At 35.6% G+C, this 14424-nt stretch overlaps 1 protein-coding gene across 6 annotated transcripts in view; it reads left to right on the top strand.

Moving 5' to 3' along the window:
• The window catches only part of Mob2 (MOB kinase activator 2), a 175726-nt gene that overhangs the window by 63002 nt on the left and 98300 nt on the right, over positions 1–14424 (top strand). The window contains exons 1-2 of one of the 6 annotated variants that reach the window (XM_077433245.1): positions 10451–10596; positions 12611–12963. The exons of the other annotated variants lie outside the window; for them this stretch is intronic. Of the exons in view, the coding sequence (XP_077289371.1) occupies positions 12809–12963 (155 nt within the window). The 5' untranslated portion in view covers positions 10451–10596; positions 12611–12808. Of the gene's footprint in view, positions 1–10450; positions 10597–12610; positions 12964–14424 lie in introns of those variants that run through there. 6 annotated transcript variants of the gene reach the window in all.

Genomic DNA, 14424 nt, shown 5'->3' with positions numbered 1-14424 from the left:
TTAATTAACTTTCAGCGCGGGTGTCGGCAGTGAAAAGGTCAATGCCAAACGGATCATCAATGTCGTGCGTTAAACTCTTAATCGAAACATTTATTGGATCTCTACGTGTCGTAAAATAAAGATTGCGCACGCCGTCGTTAACTCATTATTAACTTTGCCTAAGGTGTCGTGTGGTTTTTTAATGCTAATTGTGTATTATTTTTTAATGATGACAAATGAGCAATGATGCGTTGGCAGGTGGTGATCTAACAATTTGACGTTAGAAAGTGACGCGCAAATATGTGGGAATTTTATTTTTTCTCAAAGCACAGAATTGTATGTCAAAAGTCGATGTTTAATACAAGTATGGAATATGAGCTTATACATATATGTATGTACCTGCTATGTGAGTATAATTTGTTGGCTTTTTACTTTATTTATGTACGTAGTAACAATAGATGAAGTTTTGTGATCATGCGAAAATTCGAACTCGAGATTTTGACTGATTCAAACTCGGAATCGATTACTAATCACGTTTTCATGATCTAGAAAAAAAAATGTGTGTGTGTGTATTTTGGGGATTTTTTGAACACGGTTAGTCCTATTGAACTGAAACTGAGTATCGGTTACTGAAATTTTTATCGATACGACGTAAATTTTTAAGTTGACCGGAAATGGTAGCTCCCCTTATAAGGTGACCTCCCAAACGGCTAATTGAATCGGATTGAAAATATTTTACACGTAATAGAGATTATAAATTTTAGACCCCAATATTTTTTCTTAAACCGGAAGTAGTACTTTTTCTAATCGAGGTTTTTTATGTTTTTCTCAGAAACCTTTTGGTTTATTGAACTGACTTTCATATCTAGAAATTTAAGCTTAATATCAAATTATGCATAAAATTTGGTAAGCAAACGTCAACCGGAAGTGACAGTTTACTCTTGTTCGATTTTTTTACTCTTGTTCGATTTTTTTACTCTTCAATTTTCTTTCACTATTTTTTTCGACCTCTTAGACACGCGTGGTCTTCGCGAAATTCAAGTATAATTCTTATATTAATGTGATGCAAATAAAAAAAAACCATTAAATTTAATAAACCGGAAAGGTCAAAAATGTTGTGGCCACTATTCTGTCCACACCCCTGAACGTATCAAGCTGAAAATTTATATTTGTATTATTTATGTACTATCTTGGAGCTGATAAGGTTTTGGTCAGAATACGTAAACCGGAATTCAAATTTACATATATAGTATTATAATATATAAAAAAACGAAAGAAATATATGAATGTATGTATATACATATGTGTGTACTTTTTTTGTATGAACATGTATGGAGATTTCAAAAAATAAATATTACAATAACAAGAAATTCATAATAATGCAAGACATCATGCTGTGAGGACTGACTAGACTAACACACATACACGAAGGCTCATGTTTATTTGTTCGTCGACGGCTGGGTGGGTGTGCGGGGATGGAGTAAAGGGGCTATGTGAATTGACCGCGAGGGCTGGGCATGCTGAAACTGCTAGTGACAATAGCCTCGGACGTAGTTCACGTATCAGTTTCTTTCCACAAACCACCCGTTGAAATTTTAACGGGCACAACAATAGTAACAATATAAAAAGTCAGATGTTTTGTTTTATTTTCATTGGAAGTCATTGTTACAATTTACAAAGGTCGCCAGTAAGTAAGGAAAATAAATAGGGTTGGTTGGATGAGCTTTGGTCAAAACAGAGAGGAATGGAAGCATGTTGGAGAGGCCTTCGTGCAAATGAACAGGAACAAATTTAATGATTTATTTATAGTTTTGAACCACTGAAGCGTTACAGGAAGAACTTAATGCGCCATAATGGCCTAAACAAGAAAATAAGAAAAAATAAATAAAAATCAAAAGCAGAAAATATGAAAAAAAAACACAAATAATCACATCCAATTATGAAAATAATGATGAGCGTAGGCTACCAGACAAATAGGTTAAAATAATATCTGATAACCTACGCTCAGTGATGTTGAAAATATCACATTTAGGCACGGCAGCAGCGATTTCATTATGAAGTTGGATAGCTCTTGAAATAAGAGCCATCCGATAAAGTACTGTGCGGATAGGAGTACAACCATCGAATTATGATGTCTACCACGCACAAAATGATGATATTATTGCTAAGGGTTACTATTTATGAAATTATGAATACCGCTAGAGTTGTAGATACTACTAGCCCATGGGCCGTAGTTTGGACACACTGACGTAAACGATTGTTTAGTTTTAGATTTGTGTGAATAAAAGAACGTTCGTTTTGTATGAATCGTTTAATTCAATAGATTTTCCCGTGTAGATGTAATTTGCGCAGTATGATATTCTATTCTGGTTTTGTCACAATGACCTGTAAAACTTCGACGACAAAGAAAAACGTTCTACAATGTAACACGCAGCTCTCAAACGTGTATTATGTGTACCTGTGTACGTGAAATAAACATAAGAATTAATTGTCCAATGACACTAAAAAATATGCTTCGTTTTATGTTTTTCGTTTCAGTGCAAAAAAAATGTAAAGAAAAACCCTCGACCGAAAAATTGCCAAAGATTTAAACGTTACAAAGATAACAAAATATGTATATAAACCGCGTAATTACTCACCAGCTGGATCACTGGAGCGTTTTATTACAATGGTGATAATAATATTCAAGATGAACGTCGACACATCTGGGTGCTTTCGTCTAGTCCCATAATCGCGTTTGCCAATACCTGCTAGTGTTTATTTAATGATTTTCACCTTGAGTGTCGTCGCATTTAGCATCCGAATAGCGTGAAAAATCTCGGGTCGCAATGATTTTAACACGTTCGATACGCTCGGCTCGTCGTTTTATTTCGACGGTAAATAAATCTAATTCCGTCGTAACATAATTTCGCTATTTGGGCAGTGTTTGGTCCACGTTCGAAGCTTACTACTGAAATCCGGATAAAGTCTCGAACCGGAAGCCGTTAGCTTTTCCTTCCCACGGGGGCTTCTGTTATTTGACCGCTTCATTATTTACGGTGCGACATTAACTGTAAATGCGTCATTCGCTTTGCACGATCTTGTATGAACCCTTTCCGGGTCAACACGTTTCAAAACAATCATAAGGTAAATTACATCGATAGATAATAAATAAGTATAGACGTTTTTTTATTGCGATCGAAAGATTTTAGCGAATCAGCATATTCGATCATTTTCTTTGATCCCACACATAAAAAGAAGGGCAAAAGTCACTGGCTTTATTTTTTATTTGTATTTTTTTATAGTATTCAATTCAATTTGTTTATGAAATGCGATTACTTGAGTTTTTATATTGTATTATACACGAATGGTTTTACGCAGCATAAATTGCTTAAACATGGCTAATCTAATTGTAAACATTTTATTAAATTCATTTGAATAGTTTTATTTCATTTAAATTTATTTGAATATTCATTTTTACTTTATCTACATATGTATGTAGTAACAATAGATGAAGTTTTTTTTATTAAATTTAACGTCATGGATTATACCAACCAAACCTTATATATTTACATACAAAGTATCTTTCGAAATTACATATATATGTATTAGATATGTATACCGCATAAGTTTTGAATAACATGGAAAATGATTGAAGATACAATTCGTTGACAATATCTTTGTTGTTAATCAAAATAATAATAAGGGTAGTCTGCTTGAGACTGGATCGATTATTGGGTATATCTTTCGATTATTGGGTATATATTGGGTATAAAATTTCTTCGCTACTTGTACATACTCTGAGGGATTGTTCAATTTGAGATCGTATATGTGTTCTCATATTTAATTATTCATATTTCATCTTCTTTATTTTTATGCTTTATTTTTGCTTACATTTTTATATGTATTTTTATTTTTGTATCTTTTAATTGTTTTTTTCATGTACATATGTATATATCCTAGCTATAGTGACGCCCTGGAGTATATCTGTAATGTCACTACAACTTAACTGTAGTAAATAAATAAATGCTTGTGATAGTATGGCTATTACTCATTTTTATATCATATTATTTAGTACCTTTATGTCAAGTTCATTTGTATTCAGTTATCTTGCTTCTATGTACTATTTTCTCTTGAAACACTCCTTAAAGATTTTAAGGATTGAAACTTACAATCCCTCTATTTTAGAAGAATTCAGTTTTTGGGTAGGTACTTGAGAATCGACTTGAGAAAAATGTTCTGTTTGTACAGAACAAAGACTATAAATATGGTGTTGACATTTTGGTCATAGCAATGATATAGGTATACCTATAACCCAATTTATGTCACTATAACCCAAATTAAAAAACGTAAAAAGATTTCAAAACATTTTAAACAATAATATTCTTATTTCATTATTATTTAAAAAAACATCTTTCTATTAAATAGTCACGACGGCAAATACTAAAATCGCAGATGCCTAAGTTTAATCTTTCTCATCGTTGTTAAGCATATGACACGTTAAAATGTGTCAGAAAGAAAGTTTCCACTCTTTTATGAAATAAAATGCAGAGAAAGCGTGTTTATATTTTACTAATATATATATTTTTTATTTTTTTCAGGTGAGTCTTTCAAGTCTTTTGTCCATCGAAAAGCGTATACACAAACGCTGTCGTCGCACTATTTAAGCAAAAGCTGTAAGTAATCTTTTCAATAAACCACGGTTTTCTTTAAAAATATTCCATCAGCGTCAGACACGTTTCAAAATTAGTAGGTCAAATTCTGATACATGATATTTTTACGTTTTACTGACGTAATAAGTAAGGATCATTGTCTTGTGTTGTTTGTTGTGTTTTTTTTTGTTTGTCCGAAAATATTTTCTTTTCAGTCTGAGCGTAGGCGTCGTCGTATATACGACTTCTGCCAAAAATTTCACATTTTTTAAATGAAAATTTAAGTGTACGACGTATTTTGCACAACTTGCTGAAAATTCGCACCATCACATGTGTGTAGTATATACATAAATAGCAGGGCTGTGGAGCAGTCATTAAAAATCGAGCGATTCTGACTCCGTTTTCGCATATATGTAAATCGCTTTTATTTTTACCTAAAAATGTATTTGAATATTGAATTACTTACAAAGTGTAGGCAATAAAGTCCCTTGTAAAATAAGGCCCTTAGGCAAAGTTCAAAAAGCCGGCCTGTCTAAAAATATTATACAAAGCATTTGTTTCATAATTTTAAATCTAAAAAAATAAATTTAAATCACATTTTATATCGAAAATATATTCTGAAACAAATTTTAATGAAATAAATTAGGATGCACTCAACTACATACTTATTTCAATTGACAATGTATACTCCCATTTCTTAATCACAATTTTATTTGAATATATTTTTCTTCTTCTTTTGAAATGTGCCGCCCTTAGATGCCGCCTTACCAACCTATGGAATAATTTGATCATCTATGAGATTAATTATTCGAACAGAACTCGGTGGACGTCTCTGAGTGTAGGCTCATGTTTGCGATGAGAGTAACTTAAATGCAGATCTGAGACGCAGTGTCTTTTTCTCGCGCTTAGGTCAAAGTGAGGAGAGGACCTATATTTGACAAATCCATTACTACAAATGCGTACATTTTATTACAATAACGTGATTATTCCGTACAAAGCCATCTCGCAAACGTCACCAAAATCTCGATCACGAAACATCTGGCACTCGAAAATTCCATCCATCGAGAGCTTCCCATATTTCGTAATATGAAACCCTTTTCCATAATTCGCAATAGTAATATTAACGCATTGTTGAATCTTAAAGGATTCTGTAAAAAAAATCGGAACTGTCAAAGCTACATGCTATATGCACAATTACTGGTAAGCACCAGTGAAACTGTTTTTTCGCCTATAGAAACACGTATATCTACTAAATAATTTGTATTCGAATTCGAATGATCTAAAACTAAGGTGATAATGTTTTTCAAATTGAAAACCAGGACATTTTATCAAAAAATAAATCATTTTTTTCTTCTAAATACTTATTAAACCTTATTAACCATTATTAAAAACTAGGATAAAAATGCTCTTATTAAATTCTACACAGAACTGGTTAAAATTATTTTATCGATTAGCAACCATTTTAAAGTTTTAACATTCAATATTGCGTTCTATCGCAAGATCACATATTGTTGATCGAAGAAAAAAGTCCTTCGGCAGATGCATATGTTCCTGTTAAACAAAGACAATATTTGATTAATTTAACAATATTTTTGAAGAAGACACAATTTACGCTGAAAAATTTGTACATATATTTAAATTCATCTATTGGATAAAAAAGTGTACTGGTTTTATCTCACGACAGATACTAAAAAACCAGTGCTGTACTGGTAAAAACAGTACCAATGGTCACCATATCTAAAACGCCAGATAAAATATATCACAACTGGTGAATATAATTTAACGGAAACATATATACGCTACCCCGATTAGTACTTCAGAGATATTATCCCAATGGGAAAATAATTCAGCTCAAGGAGTCGGAGTGGGAAATTGTCGGACGAATCTACAGCCCTGGTGAATTGCTACACAGTCGCATTATTGTATAGGTTTTATGCTTAAAATTAATTCTTGTATTAAAATTCGTAGCGAAGGAATCTTGTACCTGCATGAATTTGGCCGTAGAACGGAACCTTCGTTTGTCTCTTTTTTCTCACTGTGTGCTGTGCGTGGGAGAAGGAGATAGTTATATCGGTGAGCTTTTGCGATAGTGTGTTGGGTTTTGTTTTTGCGTTTCGGTTGCCAACGCAATGTTCGAACGCGTGTGCGTGACGATCAGCTGACGTCGCATGACCGAGCTTCGACGTGCTGCTCGAGCTTTTTCTTTTCGGCTATATAATGCGTGCTAACCTTATAAATGCGTCATTCCATTACGCGCTGTAAAAAATATATTATATATTTGCCCAGATTACGGGCGCAAGGTTACCGATCGACAATTTCGCGTGCAGTACTAGAATATGGTCTTGTTATTATTTTCATAAATACACATGTACATATATGCGTTTTATTACGATTATACATAAATACAAATATATATAGATATTTAATTGGTAAACGGGCTACATTCCAAATGTGAATCGCTAACAGGATAACCGCCGCTACGAAAATCGCTCGCGCGGATCTCCTATCGCATGAAAATTCGTCGCATAGGAAAATTGTTGTACAGAAAACTGCTCAAAATTGCCGAAATCTCGTAAAAAAAAAAGCATTTTCTGACCAATATTTGGGTAGTTTTCTGTACGGCAATTCTCCTGTGCGACGAATTTTCGTGCGATACGAGATCCTCGCGAGCGATTTTCGTAGCGGCGGTTATCCTGTTAGCGATTCACATTTGGGATGTAATCACCAACCATTTAATTACATACGTTTGCAAATTATTAAAATGACACTTACATAGGTGTTAAGTTTAGTATTACTGCAAACTCGTATAGCAGTTGCAGGACTTCAAAGTGGTCGAATGATACCGCAAAGTATATGTATGTATCGACATTTTCGGAACCATACAAGTACAAATAGACGTACGTATGTCATTTTCGTAATTATAGTTTTTCTATATCTTTGTTCATTTATCAGGTTGTGTTTGTATAATAATACTAAATTTGGTTATGATTGAAGGATGACGCTTTTACGATGTTGTGATTACCTAGATTATATCTCAAATAAGTAACGGCATACATCAATATAATATATGTAAGATTATTGAGAAAGGATTATAGTGCCTCATTTGTAAGTTAATTCTATATGTTCCTTCTCTTTGACGGAACCCTTGAAAGTGCAGTGCCCTTGACTTTCTTCTTCTTTACTTGCAATATGTAGTTTTAATACGCCTACTTGCACATTTAGCAGGATTTGCATAATATAATATGCACCCGTGTATCAAGCTTATCTAGGGTGAACTTTGTATTTTTTATAATATGTAAACTTTCGTATATTTTTTAACGAATATGAAATTTATTCCTTCAGCAGATAGTTTAATATATACATATATATGATTCATTGTTTTTATTAGCGGTGCATTAAAAGATGATCGATTAATATGTCTTGCCAGTGATGACGTATGGATGCGAAACTTGGGCATTGAACGCCATAATGCTGCATAAGGTCCAGTGCACTCAAAGATGTATAGAACGCTGTATTCTTAGCATAAAGAGATATAAAATGTACTGCGTGGGTTAGAAGTATGACAAATATGGCTGATGTAATGGTAATATAGAGTTAATAAATTTAAATGGCAATGGTTGGGTCACCTAGTTAGGAGAACGAATGATAGATGAATGAAAAAAGTCCTCGCAAGGAAGGCCACATGGGAGAAAGGTGGATGAAATCAGAAAAATGTGTGGGATGAGATGGATGAAATTTGCCCAAAAGAGAAACGAATGAAAACATGTTCGCGAATCTATGCTCTGCTAGGTAGATATTTTTCAAGAAGAAAATATAATTTCTGTAAATTACTGATATTATAGATTTTTATAATATTTATATTTAAAAGAATATACATACTATTATGTGTAGTACCTTTATGTTGTACGAAATTTAAAACCATTTAATGGTGGATGAAATCAAAAAAATATGTGGGATAAGATGAATGAAAATTCCCCAAAACAGAGACGAATGGAAGAATTTTGAAGACGTCTTCATCCAGCATTGGATGACGAATGGCTGTGAATAATGAGGATGCCGATATGTACATATGTATATTATGAGCTGCGAACTAATATTTAGTTACAACGAAATCCAAAAATTATACGCTTTCACTTTAAATTATTCAACAGAATATTCCTCACCTTCGACAGAATCCTCGAAAGTGCACCGCCCCTGCCTTCCTTTACACACCGTTTTTTTTTTTTTTTTTTTTTTACTTTTCAGTATCTACTAATCCTATACAGAATGGTTTTGTTTGTGTATGTATATAATATGTATTTAATTGCTGCATGTTTTTATGAAACAAATCGAACAAGGGGAAAATTTTGTTTGCGAAATTTTATAAAGTATTGTGTGTGGCGACGTTCGAATTCCGTCGAACGGTATCCCTCATCCCAAAGCATGACACATTTTTTCACCTACCTCTTGTATATGTACATATGTTACAGTGAAATTATATCGAATTACATTTGCACTGTGAAATTACATATTCACATACCACTAGGGAAATTACATATTCACTGGTCCTTATTAGTGAAATTATAATTTTGGAGTTGGATGATAGGGCGTCGCCGACACAAATCGCGCCACCCCACATCACAACCCCGGTTTTCTCTATCCCCACTCCGATGTCGAACTCGCGCTCACACGCCCTCCTCGCAACCCCGCTCCTATCCATTCCCACTCTTCTCATGGTCCACTATCTGTTTTGATTTGGATTTTTTTGATGTTGCATTTGTAGGATTAGATGCGGAAGCAAACACATCATAATACTTTAGCAGCCAATACTTATTTATTTTAGGTTAGTGTAAGTTTGAGTTGGTTTTATTTATTTAAGGTTAGGTTAGGTTAGGATTGGTTTTATTTAAGGTTAAAATAGCCAGCAGTATGGCTCGGTGGTTACCGGGTTCGATCCCGTGCTAATATTTAATACTGCTGGTTAGACTTGGATATTTTTTATCGTTTCCTATCAATCAGAGTTTGCCAATTTATCTGATTTCATTGTTGTAACGGTTCCTTCATCAAATTGTTCCTTGGGGTGACCTGTAAAGACACTGTGGTATACTTGTATATTAAAATAAATAAATTGGCAAAAACAATCCTACCCGCTATGTCACAAATATCTGAATTTGATTTATGGACAATATGTAAAAATGTATGTACAAATAAGTCTAAATCCATAACTGTCTCTATGGATTAATTAATTAATTAATCAATTGTTAAGTTCGTGTTCTTCAGCCTCTCGAAATACAGCGATTTATTTAATCAAAATGTTTGTAATTAATTATCTAGGAAGGCGTATTGGGGTTTACCTATTAGGCTTTCTTGGTATATATGTATGCAAATTAAAAATAAAATAAATAAATGTTTAAGTTAGGGTTTGTTAGTACGTTGTAATTTGAATTCGTACATTGTAATTCGAATTCGCACGTTGTAATTTGAACGCATGGTGAATTGTGCGTTCGAATTACAAATTCACTGGCATTGAATTTGTAATTCTATTGTTACATCCGTACTCACTGCTTGAATCAGTGAAATTATAATTTCACTGAAAATAAAAATTTCACTGTAATATGGTTGATGATTTGTGCGTCCGAATTCCATCGAACCGTGGTTTTTTCATCCTGAAAGACGACCGTTTTAGATTGAAAATCGGCAAAGGACGCGTGATCGTATGCAAATGCGACCATTCATAAATTCGAAGTTGCCGCTTCGGACGCTACCATGTTTCGGTCGGAGCGAAACGCGATCGTTTACGCAGGCGCAAAGTCACTGCGTCTTCGCGCATGCGCCGTGCGCGACTCGCACTCGCTACTAGCGCTCTAGCTGCCGTCAGCTGGCCTGCGGACAACTGGCTGCACCAGTGCTGCCGCTGCTGCCGGCCGCTTCGCACGTCTTTCGTGTCGCGTCGTCTGTTAACTCCCACTCCGATCAACTGTCAACTCGCCGCAACCGTCACATACAAGTTCGCGAACACACATATCATCCCTAACCTAACGAGCACACATATATTCATTCCACACCACACATTCAGACTGGCTTTCAAACGCAGCGGGAGATCGCTACTACTTTTTTTTTGTTCTTTTACTCCAATGTGACATATCGACCGTGTTGTTTTTAATAGTCGACCTAGTTTTTCCTTTTTGTTTTTATTTTCACCTGAGAGGTTGTTGCGAAACATCCCTACCGGAAGGCGGGATCCTCAAAGCTTATTCGGTCCGAGTCGCTGTGTCGCGGAACCGGTTATAAACTCTGTGTAACCGCATGTGCTCGACAGAGTAAATATCCTCCGGTTTGTTGCTAAACTGTGTGTTGTGCGGCTGATGGTGGGCATCGAGCCAATCGTACTAGTGCGTGGTGGTCATTTCGACCGATTCGTGAACCGGTTAAAGTTTACTGTGTGGTTTTGTTTTTTTTTTTTTTTTTTTAGATTTGAACCGTTAAATTAACGAGTAAATTTGCGTTGAATTGAATTTTACTGTTATTTAATCAGTCCATGGTGCAATACTCACTAAGTGTGGGTAAAAAATTTAACACACTTCGATGGTAAATTTCGCGCGTACGGTAAATAGTCGAATTGAAAGGATTTATATGAACGGTTGAGTGACGTCTATAGATATGAAATTGTTTATCATATATCAATGAGGATAATGTGGTTTTTTAAATAAAACGTACAGTAAATATATACATACGTATAAGATTTGACCTTTCCTTATCATTTTGAATCAACTGATTTTATGATATTTTTGGGTAATGAATCACATCAAAAGACTTCTTTGCACGGAAAATTTATTTTTCTATTTGGAACTGTTTTGTACATTTGATGCATGTATGTATGTAGAACGACAGTTACACTATGATAGTACTACATTTATCGGTGGCCGCTACTGCATCGAATGTGACTTTAGCGAATGTCGAAAAATCTAAATTTTTTCGCGATTTTTATGACGATATGTGAAATAGTCCGTTTACCATGCATACATTATTTTCGATCTTTCGACTTTCGATGCAGTGAATCAGACCCGTACTCAATATAGAATTCTGTAAATAGAATGCAATTATCATTAGTAATGATCAGGGCCGTCTAGAGGAATCCCGGGCCCTTGGAAAATAATTCTGGGTCCTATGAAAAACTAAAATGTAGATCTTATAGATATATTTTTAATATGCGAAAAATATGTCAAAACTATTAGAAAAATACCTATTTGTTGATTGTTATTTTTTTTTTTAAATAATTGATTAAGAAAGTATGATATAAAACAGGTACGATTTCAAATAATGCATGGATTATATATATGTATGTATTTTATGTAGAATAATATAAAATATCAAATGGTCAGTCGAACGTCCCGACATGAGGCCCTTGAGTAGTCCGGGCCCTGGAATTTTACCCCATATTCTCCCCCCCCCCCCCCTCTCTGGTAATGATTAAATTTTGTCGAATTGTAAATTGTATTAATCTACATATATGTACAATCACTAAATTTTATGTCAGTGGAAACAAAATGTACGAGGTTTTTGTTGGTTGAAATGTTTCTCACGTGGGGTAAATATTTTTTTGTAAAACTGCATCCAAATAAGTTCAAAACTTTTTTTACACATTTTACCTAACACATCATTCAATTTCGCAAACAATGAACACGCCCAAATAATCAATTCTTATCGACAGAACTATTCTAGATTATATGTGTAGTATACAATAGATTAACGACGAAAGATTACCATACAAAAACAGTCTTGAAGTCGAGTGTGTGCGTCGCGAATTCGACACTGTGTCACACATGCATCCCGTTACGCTTGAACAGTTTACATAACACAACAGACAATCAGTTTCGTTCGATGAAATTGCATTCTGCTCACACATACTCAAATGAACATGTAGATACAATTCACTCACCGCCTTTCACCATTGTACATGCATAGTGCGATCGTCGCGCGCTACACGAGTGTTTCTCCGCTAATGTCAAAATTAATTGCAGTTTATCGTCAAAAGCCGAGCATCGAGATCAATCGCCCCTCGGCCTGAAGGCAGTGTTTATAGATAAGGAATAAGAAATAATATCCGAGAAAGTGTATACAGTGTTGTGTCAGGTGTGATTGGTAAGGTGTGTGTAGTGTGGTGTGAGGTGTGTAGTGCGGTGCGCGTGGCGCGTGGCGGGGGCGCTTATGCGCGCGTGATGCTGCGCTCGCCGGCGCACCAGGGCGGCGCCCCCGCAGCGCTGGTGGGGCTGCCGCCCTCGCCCCACGCCCGCCTCTCCCTCTTCGACTCCTGCCACAGGAAGATACGCCTCATTGGCGGTGGACCGGTCGCCTTCCTGGGGGGCCTAGTCGCGTAAGTTCTCTCCACCACCCAAAACTAACCCAAATTTCAATACTAACTCCGCGACAAACACATAGAGATCGACGCGTGAGGGAATTCTGCTGTCAAGGAGGATCTTCACGCCGTAGGGGATCGACCGAGTGTGTATATAGTCAGCCATAGTGTATTATTTACCTCTCGGCACAGTCCCAAAGCCAGGGAGTGGTGTCGCTCAAATTAGAATTCTTAGATTAAATAACGGGTTTCCGGAAATTTTTGATTTCTGGAAACCCATGGAAACCATTAGGGTGACACTGCTGCCCAAAGCTCTCACGATCACAAAATTTCATCAATCGATGCATCGCTTTTGCGGTACTTCAAAACCAAAGCGATGCATATATTTGTATGTACATATTTACATATGTATATCACCGTGCGTACGTGCCTTAAAGGACCGACCGCACTAGGCGGCACTGTATTGCAGCGGATTCAAGGCGTGCAAATATTATTTTTATGAATTTGTATGAGATAGAACGCACTATGAGTGGCGCGTCAAAGTTGCCTTAAGGTCTGACCGCACTGTGCGCTGCAGCGAAGCAGCGCAGCACATCAGAGTTGGTACAAAAAGCAACCTTGACGCGCTGTGTCGCGCCACTCGTTGTACGTTCTATTTTATGCAACTTCATACAAACAATATTTGGCCGCCTTGAGTTCACTGCAGTGCAGTGCCACTTAGTGTGGTCTAAGATTAACAGGTAAACCCTAAATAGCCTTCCTGGTGGATTAAAAACATCGATGAACAATTTATACTGTAATTTTACAGAGTATCATAATTTTACAGACATCTACGAAAAACTTTTTACCAATTTTTAATAAATTTGCATTTGCAGTATTTTTTCTATATATAAATTGCCGAATTTCGATATGTTGTAAACTCGAATTTTGCGAGAAATAGGACAAAGTTACCAATTTGTTGGACATTTTTCAATGAAATCAGATAAATTGGCAAACTCTGGTAGGAACCGATTTATCTTGGAGTCACATATCCAAGGGCTGGCCAGCAGCGCAGCCAGGGATGGAACCCATGACCACACAATTGAAAGTATTACACGCTAATCAATGATCTATGCTGTTGGTTTACGAATTAACGATGACATAAAATACGCCCATTCACAGCTGCAGTTTACCTAGGCATGCTGTGCCGTACGATTCTGTGTGTCTTAATTTCTGTTAATTTCTCCTCATTGTAATTGCTTGTTGTTTTAAATTGCGGTTGGACTGTGATTTAAAAAAAAAGTATAATTCTGATATGATCGAAGTAGACAACGGCTTTTCTTTTCGTAGTCTGAGCTTGGCTTATTCGACAAGAAGTCCGTCGTGTGCATCCAGTCTTAAGGTGAAGAAGATTTGTCGGCAGAGACCCTACAAGAGATATATTTTTTTCGACTTTGAGACTATCAACAGATATATTTGTGATTTTGAGATTGTATAGAC

Source organism: Arctopsyche grandis, chromosome 6, assembly GCF_051622035.1.
Source record: "Arctopsyche grandis isolate Sample6627 chromosome 6, ASM5162203v2, whole genome shotgun sequence".
In the NCBI taxonomy this organism is placed as follows: domain Eukaryota; kingdom Metazoa; phylum Arthropoda; class Insecta; order Trichoptera; family Hydropsychidae; genus Arctopsyche; species Arctopsyche grandis.
This window is presented reverse-complemented; position numbering and strand designations above follow the sequence as displayed.